At 38.0% G+C, this 17,619-nt stretch overlaps 1 protein-coding gene across 1 annotated transcript in view; it reads left to right on the forward strand.

Moving 5' to 3' along the window:
• Positions 1–17,619, forward strand: part of LOC139479756 (laminin subunit alpha-2-like) — a 156,554-nt gene that overhangs the window by 111,817 nt on the left and 27,118 nt on the right. The window contains exons 26-41 of the mRNA XM_071262614.1: positions 32–235; positions 853–974; positions 2,164–2,281; positions 2,728–2,868; positions 4,168–4,295; positions 5,106–5,189; positions 5,815–6,011; positions 9,181–9,317; positions 9,535–9,636; positions 10,540–10,651; positions 11,892–12,048; positions 12,997–13,195; positions 13,911–14,027; positions 14,704–14,861; positions 16,031–16,169; positions 17,064–17,277. Coding sequence (XP_071118715.1) covers positions 32–235; positions 853–974; positions 2,164–2,281; positions 2,728–2,868; positions 4,168–4,295; positions 5,106–5,189; positions 5,815–6,011; positions 9,181–9,317; positions 9,535–9,636; positions 10,540–10,651; positions 11,892–12,048; positions 12,997–13,195; positions 13,911–14,027; positions 14,704–14,861; positions 16,031–16,169; positions 17,064–17,277 — 2,329 coding nt within the window. The remainder of the gene's footprint in view (positions 1–31; positions 236–852; positions 975–2,163; positions 2,282–2,727; positions 2,869–4,167; positions 4,296–5,105; positions 5,190–5,814; positions 6,012–9,180; positions 9,318–9,534; positions 9,637–10,539; positions 10,652–11,891; positions 12,049–12,996; positions 13,196–13,910; positions 14,028–14,703; positions 14,862–16,030; positions 16,170–17,063; positions 17,278–17,619) is intronic.

Genomic DNA, 17,619 nt, shown 5'->3' on the forward strand with positions numbered 1-17,619 from the left:
ACCTCTCATTCTCCTATTTCTTTTCCACCAGATCCTGTCCTACAATGGCCGCCTTGACTTTGTCCACTATTTCGAATCAGACAAACCTGTCTTTGGAGGAGGCTTTGGATCTCAGGATGACAGCAAGTTGTCTCCCCTTGTTGTCCTCATTGGCAATGGTTTCATCTTGACCTACAACAACACCATGACCCTTGAACCTCGACACCCGGACACCTTCACCGCAAGATTACATGAGGCAAGAATTACCCTGGTCTTAAAATTTTCAGTTGATCTGAATATTCTTGAATCATTTGACCATATTTCTTGCATGTATTTTATATTTTTGAAAAGTGTGCAATGTCATGGTGTAAGGGTTTGTTTTGTCAGAGTGACAGTCCCTGGTTCGAATCCCTATGAGATGAAGCTAGATGTAAAGTCAGTTCATGGCTTCTATAGTGATGTCGTAATGCCACTGTGTTCCTGCATGAAGTGCTGATACCTATACCCAGTCAGTCATACTAGACCACTGCATTATAGTGTCAGTTACACCGTGTGTCAGATTCAAGTAGTAATGCTGAAAGTGCTGATACCTATACCCAGTCAGTCATACAAGACCACTGCATTATAGTGTCAGTTACACCGTGTGTCAGATTCAAGTAGTAATGCTGAAAGTGCTGATACCTATACCCAGTCAGTCATACAAGACCACTGCATTATAGTGTCAGTTACACCGTGTGTCAGATTCAAGTAGTAATGCTGAAAGTGCTGATACCTATACCCAGTCAGTCATACAAGACCACTGCATTATAGTGTCGGTTACACTGTGTGTCAGATTCAAGTAGTAATGCTGATAAACTGTGTGTCTACTTGCAGAACTACTGGCGTATCCCGGGGCAGAAGTCGCCTGTGTCTCGCCGTCTGCTGATGGTGGTGCTCCAGCACCTGGAGGCCATCTTTGTCCAGGCGACCAGTGACGGATATGCAACATACGCTGAGTGAGTTCAACAGGAAATACTAATACTAAAGCTTATTATATTAGCAATGACTGATGATTATTATGAAGACAATTGTACTGTATTATGGGACTGACTGGAGCTAAAGTTTTCTGAGCTAATTGACAGTGATTGAAGTTTCTTTTTTATTTGCCCATTTCCTTTAAGTTAATCTCAGTATAACATTAAATCACTAAAAAGGTAACAAAAATAACTACTGAAGACTTCAAACTTAAATTGATATATTAAAACAATTAAGCCCTTATACTTGTTATGGTATATAAAGTAAATATCCCATATTTTATACAAATTTGTGTTTTTCTGACAAGAGACAAACATTTACTAAATTCTTTTTTGATTTCGACCAATTAAGGTAAACTCTTGATAACAAATCAATAAAATTGCTAGATACCTTTATATAACATAGAACAATATAAACTGTAATTCCGAGTTTCAAGTTGGTTATTCTCTGTCTCACCCATAATCAAATTTACTCCAAACGTCTCAAGGTCCCATCTCTAAACAACTTCGAAATTTTTAGCAGCTGTGATCCATGACAAATGTATCCCTACACAACAGTAAACAAGTGACCTTTTCACGTCACATCAGATTGTGTAAAATGGCTCGCTATTAATGTACAAATTTAGTATATTTGTATCACTTACTCTTCTGCAAAAACAACGTGCTAAACGTGAACAATTGAAGGTTAACAATTATGTAAATTAACTTTGGCGAGTGGGAGAATGCCAGTTGAAGTGGGTCACACGTGATGACTGAAAGTACACAGCAGCTCAGTGAGCCAATTTTTAAGTTTTCGACCACGGACAAGTTGATGCCTGACATGCATGCCGCCACTGTATGATGGATGGATATGAAATATTTATCAAGTTGCAGTTATTTATTCAGAATCAGAATCCACAATCATGCAACATCTCATTCTGTATGAATGACCAAATGAATGAAAAGAAGTACCAGCAACCAATGAAAAGCCGAGTTACTTTGACAAAAATTGTAATTATAAAAAAAACATTTACAGATCTGTTACCCTCTACACGGCTTCCCTTATGGGTAAGAAACGTCCTTATACTTTAACAACACTGTTGTTCTATGCTGTGTATTCTGTGCAGATAACACATAGAACCGAGATTATTTATGCTCCAGGTTGTGTTTTAATTCTGCTCTTGTTTTCCAGATTGGGCCCAATTAGTTTGCAAGTGGCAGAACCAGCCACATCTATTTCATCTGGGGACATAGCCCTTGGTATTGAGTTGTGTGATTGTCCTGATAAATACTCAGGAACAAGTTGTCAGGTAAATACTTTATTACAAAGTAGACACAATTTAAGGATAACAACTTCTTTATTTTACCGTAATGGAGACGCTCCGGTATAGATCCTTATAGTGTTGTCAAGCAAGGCTGAATAATGAACATGGTACATAATATATATGGTAGGTGGAGGATTAACAGTAACAATAATTGCGTACATGAGGGAGATTAACATGAGTAGGTTTAATAATAACAACAGAAAGATAATACTGTAAAGACATGATGGACAGAGAACACATGATGAGAAAGCTGAATAATGCTAGTTGGCTTCCTGAAATTATCTTTATTCATGTTAAAATTGTTTTATAGCAAAGAAAACATGAAAGTAATATAAAATCAGTACCATCAGTTTGACTACATGTCCATGTTGTGTGTTCAGAGAGTTATTGGCTTATCCTCAGATCTTATTTTGCCTTGTTGTCATTTTCAGAATCCTGGTGATGGGTACTTCAGAGAAAAGCAGAATGGCACCAATGACCTTTCTCAACCTGAAATTACCATTGGTCGAATCAGACGGTGCCGTTGCCATGGACACAGTGATGTTTGTGACCCTGAAACAGGACTGTGCATGGTAAATATCAAAACAATGGCATGGTGTGTAATAAAACAGTGAGTGAGTGAGTGTGGTTTTACCCCGCTTTTAGCAATATTCCAGCAATATCACGGCAGGGGACACCAGGAATGGGCTTCACACATTTTTACCCATGTCGGGAATCGAACCCAGGTCAGCGTGATGATCGAACGCTTTAAACACTAGGCTACCCGACCGCCACTGTAATAAAACAGAACAGAATTGATTCAAAAGAGTTTTTACCTCATGACAAGTGAGTAGTGAGTTTCTACTAACTTTGGACTTTGGACAGAGATGCTTTGCTACAACTTCTATCAAGCATCCTCGGGCTTTAACAGTAATTTGGCCCCATTTCACAAAGTCATTGTTGTGCTAAGGTGATCGTAACTCCCATACTTTAACATAGACTTACTACTGTTGTAGCTCTATGTACGGGGCCCAGGACAAAACTATACTTTAATACACTAAACATGGCGTAGATCAAACATTATTTCTTAAACATAGCCTTTAATTGTCTCAGCATTCTGTACTTATTACATATTAAAAGATGTATTCAGATATTCTCGAGCGAGAGCCAGGGAAATACTGGAATTTAGGCATGAGTGTCATAAACATAGTGTAACATGGACACAAATATAATGTTCTATTTATTACCAAACAAGATATTTACAAATTTTAGTGTTTACCTATAAGGACAGCAAGTTTCAACAGTAGCTGAACCACAATTTGTCAATTAACGTCAATTATCTTCTGCTATGACGTTGTTTCTAGTGTGACGTCATTCTGACCTCACGTCACAATAAGATTTGAATGACGTCAACAATGCTGTACGGATGAAATACAATACACTGTTGTCTCGTGACGTGATATGACCCTAGGGCACATCTGATTTTTATGAACCCCGATATGTTTGTCATCGTAGGTAACAAACTTTGTTCTGCCACAAACGAGAAACCTGGTGTCAATGTTGGAATCTGTGTATTCTGTCTAGGGGGCATGGGTGGCCCAGTCGTCTAAGGCGCCGCAATTCGCTGTGCAGAGTTACGTCCCTTGGGCACGCCAGAAACCTATGATTGTGGGTTCAAATCCTGGTTCGCCCCGATTATGTTTCTAGGTTTGTCAGCACCATACCCATGCTCGTGGGTTTCACCAAAGTGGTAAACGTCCGAGACCTGCATCACTTGGGGCTTTCCTCCCACATTAAGCTGACACGCTGCGATATAACTGGAATACCGTTAAAAGCGGCGTTAAACCAAAACTCACGCATTCACTCACTCACTGTATTCTGTCTGTTCCCAGGAGTGCCAGCACAACACTACAGGAGACCGGTGTGATCAGTGTCTTCCAGGCTACTTTGGAGTGGCGACCCGTGGCTCCCCCTGGGATTGTTCTCCCTGTGCTTGTCCCCGCATAGAACCCTCAAACAGGTAAACAGGTGATACTGAGACAGTGAAATATTGTCAACACCGGGTCCTTAGGATCATTGAGAATACATCAGTAATTTAAACAAGTGGATATTTGTTATAGTTCCATGATTCTAATAGAGATTCTGCTGGGACCATAAGGTTTTATTTGATGTATTAAGTCATGGAGTTTGAGACAAGATTTTATTGCACAGCAGAATCAACATTGGAGTGAGCAGAGGTTATTTCTAGAGAAGGCACAATTATTTCTAGAAGATATCATAAGGAATATTTCTTCAAATGTTTTTCGTTGTATGTCAAGACTAATATTTCTGGTATGCCTAGGGGAGGTAACTCTGTACAGCAAGTTGGAGAGTCAGTTTGATTTAACGCTGCTTTGAGCAGTATTTCAGTTACATCATGGCATGGCATCTTAATGTGGGAGAAAAGCCTGAAGTGATGCAGGTCACAGACATTTACCCTTCACTGAAACCTAGAAACATAATCAAGGGAATATGGAATTTGAACCTATGGTCATAGGATTCTGGCATGGCTAAGGGATGTAACTCTGCATGACGAATTGTGGCACCTTAGATGACATGTGCCCCCATGCCCTTTAGAGTGAGTGTGTGAGTATGGTTTTACGCCGCTTTTAGCAATATTCCAGCAATATCGCGGCGGGGGACACCAGAAATGGGCTTCACACATTGTACCCATGTCAGGAATCGAACCCAGGTCTTCGGCATGATGAGCGAGCGCCCCCATGCCCTTTAGAGACTAAGAATACTATATAGTATATGAAAGTGTTCACTCATGTTTTGTTTTGCTCCCCAGTTTCAGTTCATCGTGTGAGGACATATCAGGTGTGCTGACCTGCACCAACTGCTCAGAGGGCTACACAGGGACTAGATGTGAAAGGTATCTACTGTAGAGTCCACTTCTATATACAGAAGGGCAGCAGTGTAGTTTGATTCCAGTTTGTGTTTAAGCGAATACTCTATTCTGATTGGTCAATGAAAGGTATAAAACCTTCATGAACTTCATATCAGGGAAGTTCGGAGACAATGTCTCGTGGGCAATCTCATTGCAGTCAGATATTAGAGCTCAAGCTAAGATCAGATTTTAATAAGGTTGTCTCATTAACTGTTATATATGTTGTTATCTTATGTAATAACATCGCAAAATGTATTCTTGGTTGTTTTTTCAAAATGATTTAAAGTAAGTATGAAAACAATTCTTACATAAAAGGAGAATTGTAAAATTCATTGACTTTAAAAATGGTTTCATAAGGTGCTTTTGTTTGTACTGTGATGTCACATTAGTTGCATAATAAACACCTAACTGCCTGTTGAATATTATGTTGCCATTTTAGTGTTTTGGAATTTAAAACTGTTTGAAATTTTAGTATTAATATCTCTCATTTATGTAATTTACCTTAAAATGTAATGAAATCCCTTTTGACACTTTTCGTTGACACTTGTTTCATTTCCTGGTACCACCATATGAATGTACCAATACGTAACTAACCGACTATGATATTCAGATGTTCACCTGGTTACTATGGCAACCCACTGAAACTTGGCAGCGAGTGTAAGCCGTGCAATTGCAACAAGGAAGGATCTGTGACTGCCTCGTGTGACGTGAACACGGGCCGCTGTGACTGTCTGCCGGGTATTGAAGGCCTCAAGTGTGATGAGTGTGATGTTCATGGCTTTGCTGTACAGAATGGCACCTGTGTTTGTATGTACTGCATCTTGTTCTTCTCCACAACACGCCACTTTGGGGTACAATATCTTGACTTGCCTCAGTTCCAAAAATTAAAAGAAAGGAAATTCCTGTAAACACTTTCTTTATAAAGATGATTATCCTTTATAAAACTTCAACTTCAAGTTAATTTGTTTTGGAAGAAATGTAAAAAATATTTCTTTTAAAATCCCTTGTCGAGATTACTGTCTTGTTATCAGATATTTGTAATCTCTGAAAAATAAGGGGGCGGTCGGGTAGCCTAGTGGTTAAAGCGTTCGCTCGTCACGCCAAATACCCGGGTTCAAATCCCGACATGGGTACAATGTGTGAAGCCCATTTCTGGTGTCCCCCGCCGTGATATTGCTGGAATATTGCTAAAAGCGGCGTAAAACCAAACTCACTCACTCACTCACTCATTGAAAAATAAGACGTCCAGTTATTTACAGTGATACCCTGTAAATATGGAGGGTACTATGACCAGTTGATATTTCAGACTTAACTTATCAGGTATATGTGATGTTGCTTTTAGTGTATACAAACCAACAGTAATTGTCCAGATAGTGAGAATTCCAGACTAATCGGTCAGATTTACCCAGGTTTTATGGTATAGGGTTCCATGACAGCTTAATTACTCTAGTGTTCAATTGATTAGATATGTAAAGAGGTAATACATAATGTTGGTTGTCAATACAGATGCTGCATGTAAGACTTGAGTGAGACTTCAGTCTCCATAATTGGGACACTAATGTCATGAGAATCGTTTACATTGTACATTTTGTGTCCAGTAATGTACTCCAATATTTTCTTCATGTCATGACTTGTTTTGTTTTTCAATTTGTCAAACTTTCCATCCACATAGAAGACATGCAACAGGTACACATCGATGCATGAGATTATTGCGTGGAACTAGACCACCATTATCTGCAGCATGAATACTGCTTCTCCAACTCAGATTCTTCCTACTTTTCACCCATCAAATACTCTTTGCAGTTCTATTAAATTCTTTTGGAAATCATTAGCCTCCTGTAGAAATAGACATATAATAACCTTTCAGCAGTATATTTTTCTGATATGATAAAGGTAATTTTGGAATGATATGATTTGATTTTGAAAATCTGAAGCATGAAATACCATCTTAAACCTTGTGATGTTACTGGTAGTTAGTTTGGGCTGTTCCTTGAATAGCTTTTCACATTTACTTCACCTTTTGTGTAGTTGTGAAGTATAGTAAAGGTGAATCAGAAGTTGTGTAAAGAACTTTTATGAAGAGTTTGTCAGTTTTACAACAAAGGGAGATCACCCTCATGTCATTGTTTTAAGTGAATGGTCATTGTTAAGGTACCCACCATTTTGTCTAAGTTGGGGCAGTCTTGGAGTTTTATTCAAGAGCAAATTGGATACTATTTTGTCAGTCCACACTGTTTCAAAAGTCACAAGACTCACTATTGTTAAATGAAGTTGTGATTTTAGACATTCTGCCATTTTGTTTTTCCCCTTCTCTGCCAACAAGCTGTTCAAAATTACTATGATAAAATTTTGTAATTAAATATTCAGCTCCCCTTCAAATGGTTTTCATTTGACACTTTAATTATCACTGCATTTCGAAAAAGTTAAACTGATCGTAATATCCCAAACTGCAAGACAGTTATAGCGTCTGATGACTCAATCTTATATCTGACAGGTTATGCTTTGGTCTAAAACAACTGAGCAAGTTAGAAATGCATATTAGTATATGAGTTTACCTTGGAACACATTCCCTGCCCTTAAGTTACATGGTCAGTGCCGTACATACTACTGTACTGTGGGGGAAAAGATGATGACTCGCACAAGGTCTTACAGTTTGTTTTGCATGGTTCATGGACCCACCTACCTGAAATATTAAAAAAATCAGAAGAACAATTTAGATTGACCAGGGTTGTTTTATCCACCGATGTTAAAAATTGCTTTGATAAGAAAAATGACAATGAAATGTGGCAGTCAGATTTTAAATTTACGTGTATAGTATTTATAAGGACCAAAACATGGCTCCTTTTTTTTCTTCTTTTTTTTCTATTACCCATTGATACAAATCATTCTTTTAGATGATTAAAAAAATCCTGTGCATGCATATATTTTTTATTCTTCGACTTACAGACCAATTTTTTCATAATTAAGAATTGTAAACCAAGATAAAAAGAAGTATTTCCTGAAGTAATAGGTATGATGGAATATAAGTCATCAGTCATTACACTCATCATCATAAATTGTCCTTTGCTTGTTTTCAAACTAATTCAAGATAACCATACTTTATTATACTATAAATATGCATACTATAAATATGCATAACATAGCAGAGGTATGCAATATGTGCACACAAGCATGTACTTTTAAAACTCCATGAAAGCAACAAATATTAAAGTCAATTCTTAGCTGGAGGCCCGGGTGGCCCAGTCACCGCGATTCGTGTATAGTATTTATAATTATAAGGACCAAAACATGGCTCCTTTTTTTTCTTCTTTTTTTTCTATTACCCATTGGTACAAATCATTCTTTTAGATGATTAAAAAAATCCTGTGCATGCATATATTTTTTATTCTTCGACTTACAGACCATTTTTTTCATAATTAAGAATTGTAAACCAAGATAAAAAGAAGTATTTCCTGAAGTAATAGGTATGATGGAATATAAGTCATCAGTCATTACACTCATCATCATAAATTGTCCTTTGCTTGTTTTCAAACTAATTCAAGATAACCATACTTTATTGATCAACGAGTCGGTATGTAAACAAGTTGATCAACGAGTCGCTATGTAAGCAAGTTGATCAACGAGTCGCTATGTAAACAAGTTGATCAACGAGTCGGTATGTAAACAAGTTGATCAACGAGTCGCTATGTAAACAAGTTGATCAACGAGTCGTTATGTAAACAAGTTGATCAACGAGTCGGTATGTAAACAAGTTGATCAACGAGTCGGTATGTAAACAAGTTGATCAACGAGTCGCTATGTAAACAAGTTGATCAACGAGTCGGTATGTAAACAAGTTGATCAACGAGTCGCTATGTAAACAAGTTGATCAACGAGTCGGTATGTAAACAAGTTGATCAACGAGTCGCTATGTAAACAAGTTGATCAACGAGTCGCTATGTAAACAAGTTGGGTCAGTGTGATGTTCTGTTTGCAGCATGCTACACTGGCTGTCCGGGTGTTCTGTTGAATGACCTCCAGAACATGACCTTGGCAGTGAGTCTACGGAACATCACGGTGCCATTACCCTGGAAAGAACTTCGGAGAATCCAGAACGAAACAGTTGAACTTCAGGTAGAAAGTGGAAGTCAGAAAAAACACTTGTAAATTAAATAGATTGAAAGGAGTTTTTCAATTTTCTTTCTTGTATTCTTCAACCTAGCCATTGCTGTCAAGAACACACAGTAAACACACAAAGTGATAAAATGAAACTGAATTTTGGGAACATTTTCAGTTTGGTTAATGCATGGTGAAAATGGAGTTACAACTGTAAAACCATATTTTGTTCCAGGCCCTTGTGAACATTTCCAAGATGGCAAGTCTGGCCAATGTCTTTGACTACAGAAACCAGACTGAATTTTTCAAGGATGTGGTTGAGCGACTCATGAATAGGGTAAGTTTATATAGATCAATTGCAAGTGATTCCATGGCATTTGATGGGCTATGCTACCAATTATTTTGCATTTAAGTTTCCATAACCCAAAAAGTAGAATTAGACCACACCTGTTCAGCAACTACTGTTTCCTGTTTGGATCATAGTTGGATAGGCTTCAGTTGCACTGTTGTGCTGAACGATGTCACTGCTTTGGTTTTGTTGTCTACAGATTTTATTGTTAATGATTGAATAAGCAGTCTGTGAAATTATTGTTGTCATATATATATTAGAATTGATTTTTGATATGTTAACACCAGTGTGCACGCTGTGTAAATATGCATAACATAGCAGAGGTATGCAATATGTGCACACAAGCATGTACTTTTAAAACTCCATGAAAGCAACAAATATTAAAGTCAATTCTTAGCTGGAGGCCCGGGTGGCCCAGTCACCGCGATTCGCTGTGCAGAGTTGCGTCCCTTGGGCATGCCAGAAACCTATGGTTGTGGGTTCGAATCCCGGTTCGCCCAAATTATGTTTCTAGGTTTGTCATCACCATACGTGTGCTCGTGGGTTTCACCGAAGTGGCAAACGTGTGAGACCTGCATCACTTCGGACTCTCCTTGCACTTTAAGCTGACACGCCGTGATATAACTGGAATACTGTTGAAAGTGGTGTAAAACCCAACTCACTCACTCACAATTCTTAACTGATAATTTCAAGATTTATGTTATAAGCCTTTATATTGTTGTTTCTTGTTTCTGCTTGCATCTATTTTTTCAACCAGTGAAAGTTTTTATTGTTAGGCTTTAGTGCACAAATGTAAATTGCAAGGGGAAATAATTCTGATGAAAGTGTTATCAATTGTGTGGTCTAAGCATTATGCTGTAAAGTAAGGGCAAGAAAACTTGAACATTCCAGGTGAGCCGCACCCAGAGACGAATTAATGGCTTGATTGACGATGCCTCCAAGATGCTGAACAATGCCACAAAGATTGAGGACAACATTAGCAGATTGTTTGACGACATTAGGGGTAGGAGTATTCTGTAGTCTTCTTTTAGAATGTTATACAGTACCTTCTCTTTTTGGATCTAAGGAGTGGTGGGTTAGCCTAGTAGTTAAAACCATTGTGGTTTTGACAGAATCATGACAATATTTTGAGACTAAGTGGTGAAATATGGTGAAAAAAACATCAGCTATAATTTAAACTAGATCAGAGCTACAGATAAGATGCATATTTGCTTAAATAACCCCCAAAAAATATTCCAAACCCAATTACCTTGTGTACAGAAATGCATGCATTAAATGGAAAACTAAAATGTATAAAAACAGCATGCATAAATACCCAATGAATCTTTTTCAGCATGCGTACAATGGAGCTAATTTCCGAAACACAATTACAAGCTAATTTACTTTCAGAGTCAAGCCTATAATATTTTATACATCTAAAACATTATTTATTTGTTTTTGAAATCTCAAAATGTTTACTCATTTTGGGAAATCCCAATAGAGTGATGAATGGATGAGTGAAAAAATATTGGTAACCCAATGAAAAATGTTATAGCCCAATTAAAACAGAAACCTTCGAGTAAAAACTCAATTGCTTAAAAAGTTATCTGGAATTCTGCTAGATAGTGACCTCGCTACAGCCAGTGTCATATATGCAATCAATAAAAATCAAGTAATAATCGTTTGTTTTAGCTTGCGATAGGAAGTTAAAGTTTACAGGCTTTGAGTAGTTTGACAACTAACAAAATCAGGTGGTCACGCTTGCTGACTTGGTTGATGCATGTCATTGTATCCCCATTGCGTGGATTGATGCTCATGACTTAAATCACTGGATTGTCTTGTCCAGACTCGATTTTTTACAGACTGCTGTCATATAGCTGAAATATTGCTGCATGCATCGTTAAACAAACAAACAAAACATGAAAATGTATAAGTTTATACGCCAATTATCACAGATATTCCTAACTGCCTCACTTTCGGGTTGGCATCTATGTATTACCATAATATACATAATTAGTGGAGGCATTCCACCAATACTTCAGCATCATCAAAACAGGTGCTTTGTCTGGGTGGAATTAGGTTTATTAATTATGGTATACATTTTTGTAGTTCATGTAACCATTTTAACTGAAACAAACCTGTAATATATGCATAATATGCACCTGTTGGTCATATTCGCCTGAAGTGTAGACATATTGTGCACCTGTCTATCAGATTCACCTGTCCTTAAATATTCATTCACCTGGAGTCTTTGTTTATTTCAGGTGACATTAATGACCTGGAGACATTGGTAGAGAGATTGTTCAACACTCAGTCAGGCGTCAATATCACTGCAGCATTTGCTGAGGCACAGCGTATTCTGAATGAGATCTTGGGGCGAGATTTCAGCAGAAGAGATGATGACTCGTATGATGAAAGGAAGTAAGTTGACAAGAACATTATTTGGCGATACCAGTAGAAAGATAGCATGGTGTGACATATAGTCATAACTCATTGTAACGTCCCATTTGTGAGTATGTCTCAGCATTTAAGTGGGACATTAGTATTGAGTTCGATTATCAAGGGAACTTGTTCGAGGAGATTTGTTTTTGTGGTTAGTTCAGAAATGTATAGGGTGGACTCATTTTATTGTAAGACTGGCATTGGAGGTTACCATTCTGATGAGGTTAGACGGTCTCTTGGGGACAAACTACTTTCTAGATCTTTGAGGGACAAACAACTTTCTGGATGTCTTGGGGACCAACTACTTTCTAGATCTTTTGGGGACCAACTACTTTCTAGATCTTTGGGGAACAAACTACTTTCTAGATATATCATGGGGACAAACTACTTTCTAGATGTCTTAGAGAAAAACAACCTTCTAGATCTTTTGGGGACAAACTACTTTCTAGATCTCTTGGAGACAAACTACTTTCTAGATATATCGTGGGGACAAACTACTTTCTAGATGTCTTAGAGACAAACTACTTTCTAGATATATCATGGGGACAAACTACTTTCTAGATGTCTTAGAGACAAACACCCTTCTAGATCTTTTGGGGACAAACTACTTTCTAGATCTCTTGGAGACAAACTACTTTCTAGATATATCGTGGGGACAAACTACTTTCTAGATGTCTTAGAGACAAACTACTTTCTAGATATATCATGGGGACAAACTACTTTCTAGATGTCTTAGAGACAAACTACTTTCTAGATCTTTTGGGGACAAACTACTTTCTAGATCTCTTGGAGACAAACTATTTTCTAGATGTCAGCATCTACTTTCTAGATCTCTTGGTAGTAGAGTGATGAACGTCCAGAATGATTTGATCCAAGTGACCTTGAGCGAAGTTGATAATCACAACACATGTAACAATCTTCTTCAAGGCTTGCAGAGAAGTTACTGAGAAGAGTGCTCAGGTTAAAGAGGAAGAACTTCAATGCAACAGACACAGAGAAGAACCTGAAGGTTCTGACAGATGCTCTGGAGGACCTAAAGAATCAATCCCAGAAGGCTAGCGATGTTGCCAGAAGGGTCCTGCAGGAGGAGACTCTTAGACTTGGTGCCAAGCTGGCGGACATTCTGGTGAGGCCTTCATGGGTGGAGTGTGTTTCACCTACCTTTGTGTCATCCTTTCATTTTGTCTATTGTAGCCAGCTTAGTCCGAAAATGTGTTGCAGCATGAAGGAAACATTGAAGTGTTTAAAGAATTTATCCACATCTAAATTTCTTGTCTTTTGTTCTCTTAGTCCGAAAATGTGTTGCAGCATGAAGGAAACATTGAAGTGTTTAAAGAATTTATCTACATCTAAATTTCTTGTCTTTTGTTCTCTTAGTCCGAAAATGTGTTGCAGCATGAAGGAAACATTGAAGTGTTTAAAGAATTTATCCACATCTAAATTTCTTGTCTTTTGTTCTCTTTGATCAATTAGTGGTGTAATGTACCTATGATGTATCACAATACAAGGGCTGTACAAATGATACTGTATGTTTATTAAGAAAACAGTATATGTGAGTGTCTGACAGTGTGTGTTTCCAAGAAGTGAGAATGTTCACAAGAAGAAGTGAAAATGTGAGCAAGGAGAAGGAGCTGTCGTCCGCTTTCCCATCATTATAAGATTCCTGCTAGAATTGATTTGAATTGATTTTTTTTTGTCTACATTAATAGTAATTCTAAGTCAAACAGTTATGTTATCAATGTCTTAAGTGGCCATATTTGGGGCAGAGGTGCCCCGTGCAGGCCTGGCTGCTGGCTGGACATGAGTTTGAATTCCAGGTTTGTTCTGATTGTGATCCTTAGGAAAAGTATGATGAAATTGAAGACCTGGGTTCTGATACCAGCAACTTGGTGGCAGATGGTAACTACTACATCGACGAAGCCCGAGACTTACTGGATCGACTTAAAGAAAATATCTGGGTATGCTCACTCGTTGCTATGTTTTCTATACCGGAGAATCTGTCTGAACTAGTTACAGTAGGACAGAATAATTTTTCTGGCTTAGTGAAACAATATTTACCTTCCTTTAACTATAGAACTAATTATATCAAATTGATTAGAAGAGCACTGGAATTTTTGCAGTATTGGGCCATTATTTTTTTATTTGTTGGATCACAGCTTTTCTTGTCAGTCAGAAATCAGAGGAGGGAATAATTATGTGTTTTTTGAAAGGTGACATCATACATGTTGATTACGTCTGGCGCTGATGGCATGGGACATAACTCTATATTTTCTATGCAAGGAATTTCAATACAACTCATCAACTAAACAATTTTGGCAAAATATTTAGGCCAAAGTGAGCATCATACCTTTTTTATGATGTTTTTCATGCTCTGAGTAATCACAAAATAATTTTGCATGTGTGACGAGTTGCGAAAAAAAGAAAAACCTAAATGTAATTTTGTATTATTCATTTATCCATTTTTTAATTGATCAGGTGGTCAGACTCTGTGACTTGGTTGAGTTACATCATATGTCATGCTTGTTGCTCAAACTTGATTGTTTACAGCCGCCATCAGCTGGGATATTGCTGAGTGCTGCATCTAAACAACAAACAAACAAATCCTTAACCTGAAATTATACCTTGTCTACTCAGACTCTGCAAAATCGCCACTCTACTCTGGATGCTGTAACTGACCGTCTGACAGAGATCGTGGGGAACCTGAAGCGGACGGTGCCCCGAGTGACGAGGATGGTGGACCAGGCCTGGGAGCATGCCCGGAGACTGGCCAGATATGCTGCGGAACTAGACAGGTGAGACACGGTGTAGTGAGAGGGACACACCAAGTGGCTTATTTGGTGTTACTTCTAATCCTTCTGGACATTTCCTTATGTGACTGGTGATTTGTTATAGGAAGGGGTCTGGTTGGGTGTGTGTGTGTGGGGGGGGGGGGGGGGGGGGGGGTTGGTGGTGGGGCTGGCGGTTGGCCTTGGGGCTGTATCATATTTTGCTTACACTCTCACAATTTCTGTAACCTTTTTTTCCCTCTCCCTCTAACACTTTTTCATGATATCCCCACCCACATAATTAATCACCAGTTCCAAAATAATTTTCTAAGATATAATTTTTTTATTTAAAAAAAGAGCTTTTTTTCACATATAGTTGTCATATAGTTTTGATGTCTATTCACTTTTTCATGACACCCCTTAATCTCAACACCCACACCCCACACCCCACACCTCACACCCCACACCCCACACCCCAATAATAGATGGCCAGTCCCTAACTGATATGGATAGGGAGTGCAACATGTAAGTGAGTAGGTGAGTTGGGTTTTACACCACTTTCGGCAATGTTCCAGTACTATCACAGAGGGAGACACCAGGATTGGGGTTGACACATTGTGTCCATGTGGGAATCGAAACAGGTCTTCAGGATGATGAGTTTCACCACTTGGTTACTCAACCACCAGTGAAAAATATAAAAGATCTGTTTAGATTGTACCAGGTGTTGTTTTTTTATATATTGGCTAGTGAACAATCCCAATTAGCACCCCTTCTGATTGATCAATATACACTTATTTGTGTGATATATGCACCCTTAATTATAGGCAATTAAATTCTGGAAAATATATCTGTCATGTATAATATGCACAGACTTATCTTTTGTATCATTTCAGGCTGTCAGCATAAACCATGAAATTTATGGTCTTTCCCTGTTTGTTTTTTCTCACCAAAATTATATTCGAATAAGATCCCCCTATTTCTAATTTTGAGAGTGCCATGGGCGCTTATTACGTCGAATACAGTATATATAATATTACTGGTCAGAAAGTCTCACAACCAGACTGAAAGTAATAATTGAGTAAATTCACTGATTATATTGTTGTTTATTTATTTGTAGAATACTTGTCAAAATTCTGACAAAATGTAAAAAAATTATGTATGAATATTTTTATGCATAAATCTATTTTTATGTTTAGATTGTTTAACAAGACACGAGTGAGTGCGGAGGATGCCTTGAGGGCGGCGAAGGTGTACGAGAACATTGTGAAGGCCATTGAGACTGCAGAGGAGGCAGCCAGAGATGCCTTGAGCAAAGCAACGGATGCCGTCAGACTGGTAGGTGTTAATAAATAAAAGTCACAACACCCTTTCCACAGTCATAATATATGAAATCTCTTCTAATGATTATGAGTTCAAATACCGGTTCATCCAGTTTATCATTCTAGGTTTGTCAGTACCATAGTGGTACTTTGTACGTAATTGTTAATGGTGTTGGCAATGCAAGTGTAATGTAACATGCATCATGGGAACAGTGTTGACAAAACGACTGCAGCATAATTTTGTTATTTTAGAAGATGCCCATCTGGGACTTTCTCCAAATGATTTTTTGTGTGGATTTTATGTTGATGAAAACTACATTATTATCATTATAACGGAGACACATGCATATTTTTCTATAGTCTGTTTTAGACTGCCATCATTGGACTTAAAATAGATCTAAACTTACTGTTTTCGTTTGAATTTTTCTCCTGTAAAATTGTCGATAGGACTCCTTTTGAATTAAATGCTTCAAACCACATGTAGGTTATCGGTAGTTACTAGATATTTCAATAGCAACAGTCTGAGAAATTTTCTAATTTTTTATAATATAGTTATAGTTATACCAAGGTTCTGTCTGTCCGTCTGTCCATCAGTCCGTCCGAAATCTTTGTCCGCACGATTTCTCTTAAACTATTCAGTGGATTCATCTCAAACTTAGTACTTATAATCTGTGTCATATGGAGGGATGCAGTCAAAAGAAACAAATTGTTTTTATTAATTTTCCATTTTTTTATGAATTTTTCAAACCCTAATCCAATCCTAGCTTTTTAATTTGAAACTACTGACACACATGGGGGTCGGGGGTATTCGTGAGCCACGCTCACTTTTGCCCTTTTTTTTTAGCATTTTTCTAGCATTACCGACAGTACTTTAACACATAATTCTCCACCATATATATGTCTTCTTCAGGCAAACGTGGACAGGATTCGCTATGATGTTGAAAAGTCCATTAACCGCAGTCGTGCTCTGAAGAAGCAGGCTGATGAGAAGAAGGATGGTGTTGACGTCCTTGATGCTGACCTGATCTTCCTCCAGAAGGATGTGGATGGGGTACAGAAGGTCCACGAGGACACTCAGAGAATGCTGGACATGTTGAAGAGAGACATGGCCAGGCTGCCCTCAGGTACAGAGCCATTGTCCAACCACTTCCTACAACAAATCTATATACTCCAGTGCAATTTGCAGAAATTGTCAGCAAGTAGAACCTGTACAATCTTTTTTGGTGACCTGACCTATCTCATTTGAATTTGGAATTTCCTGCTTTTGATTTTATGGAAGTTACATCACTTGAAAAATTGGAGAAGTAAAGTTTGTGAAGTAAGCAAACATTATTATTCAATCAAACTGATAAGTCCAACTGAACTGCATGGCTACAGTTGTTATTGTTTTCTGAGTAGTTTGTTCGAATGTAGGGCTGCTCACATTAATTCAGGTGCATATTAGGCCAGGGGTCAACACTGACATA

The sequence above is a fragment of the Haliotis cracherodii genome, unplaced genomic scaffold, assembly GCF_022045235.1.
Source record: "Haliotis cracherodii isolate W230 unplaced genomic scaffold, xgHalCrac1.p SCAF_4, whole genome shotgun sequence".
NCBI lineage: Eukaryota > Metazoa > Mollusca > Gastropoda > Lepetellida > Haliotidae > Haliotis > Haliotis cracherodii.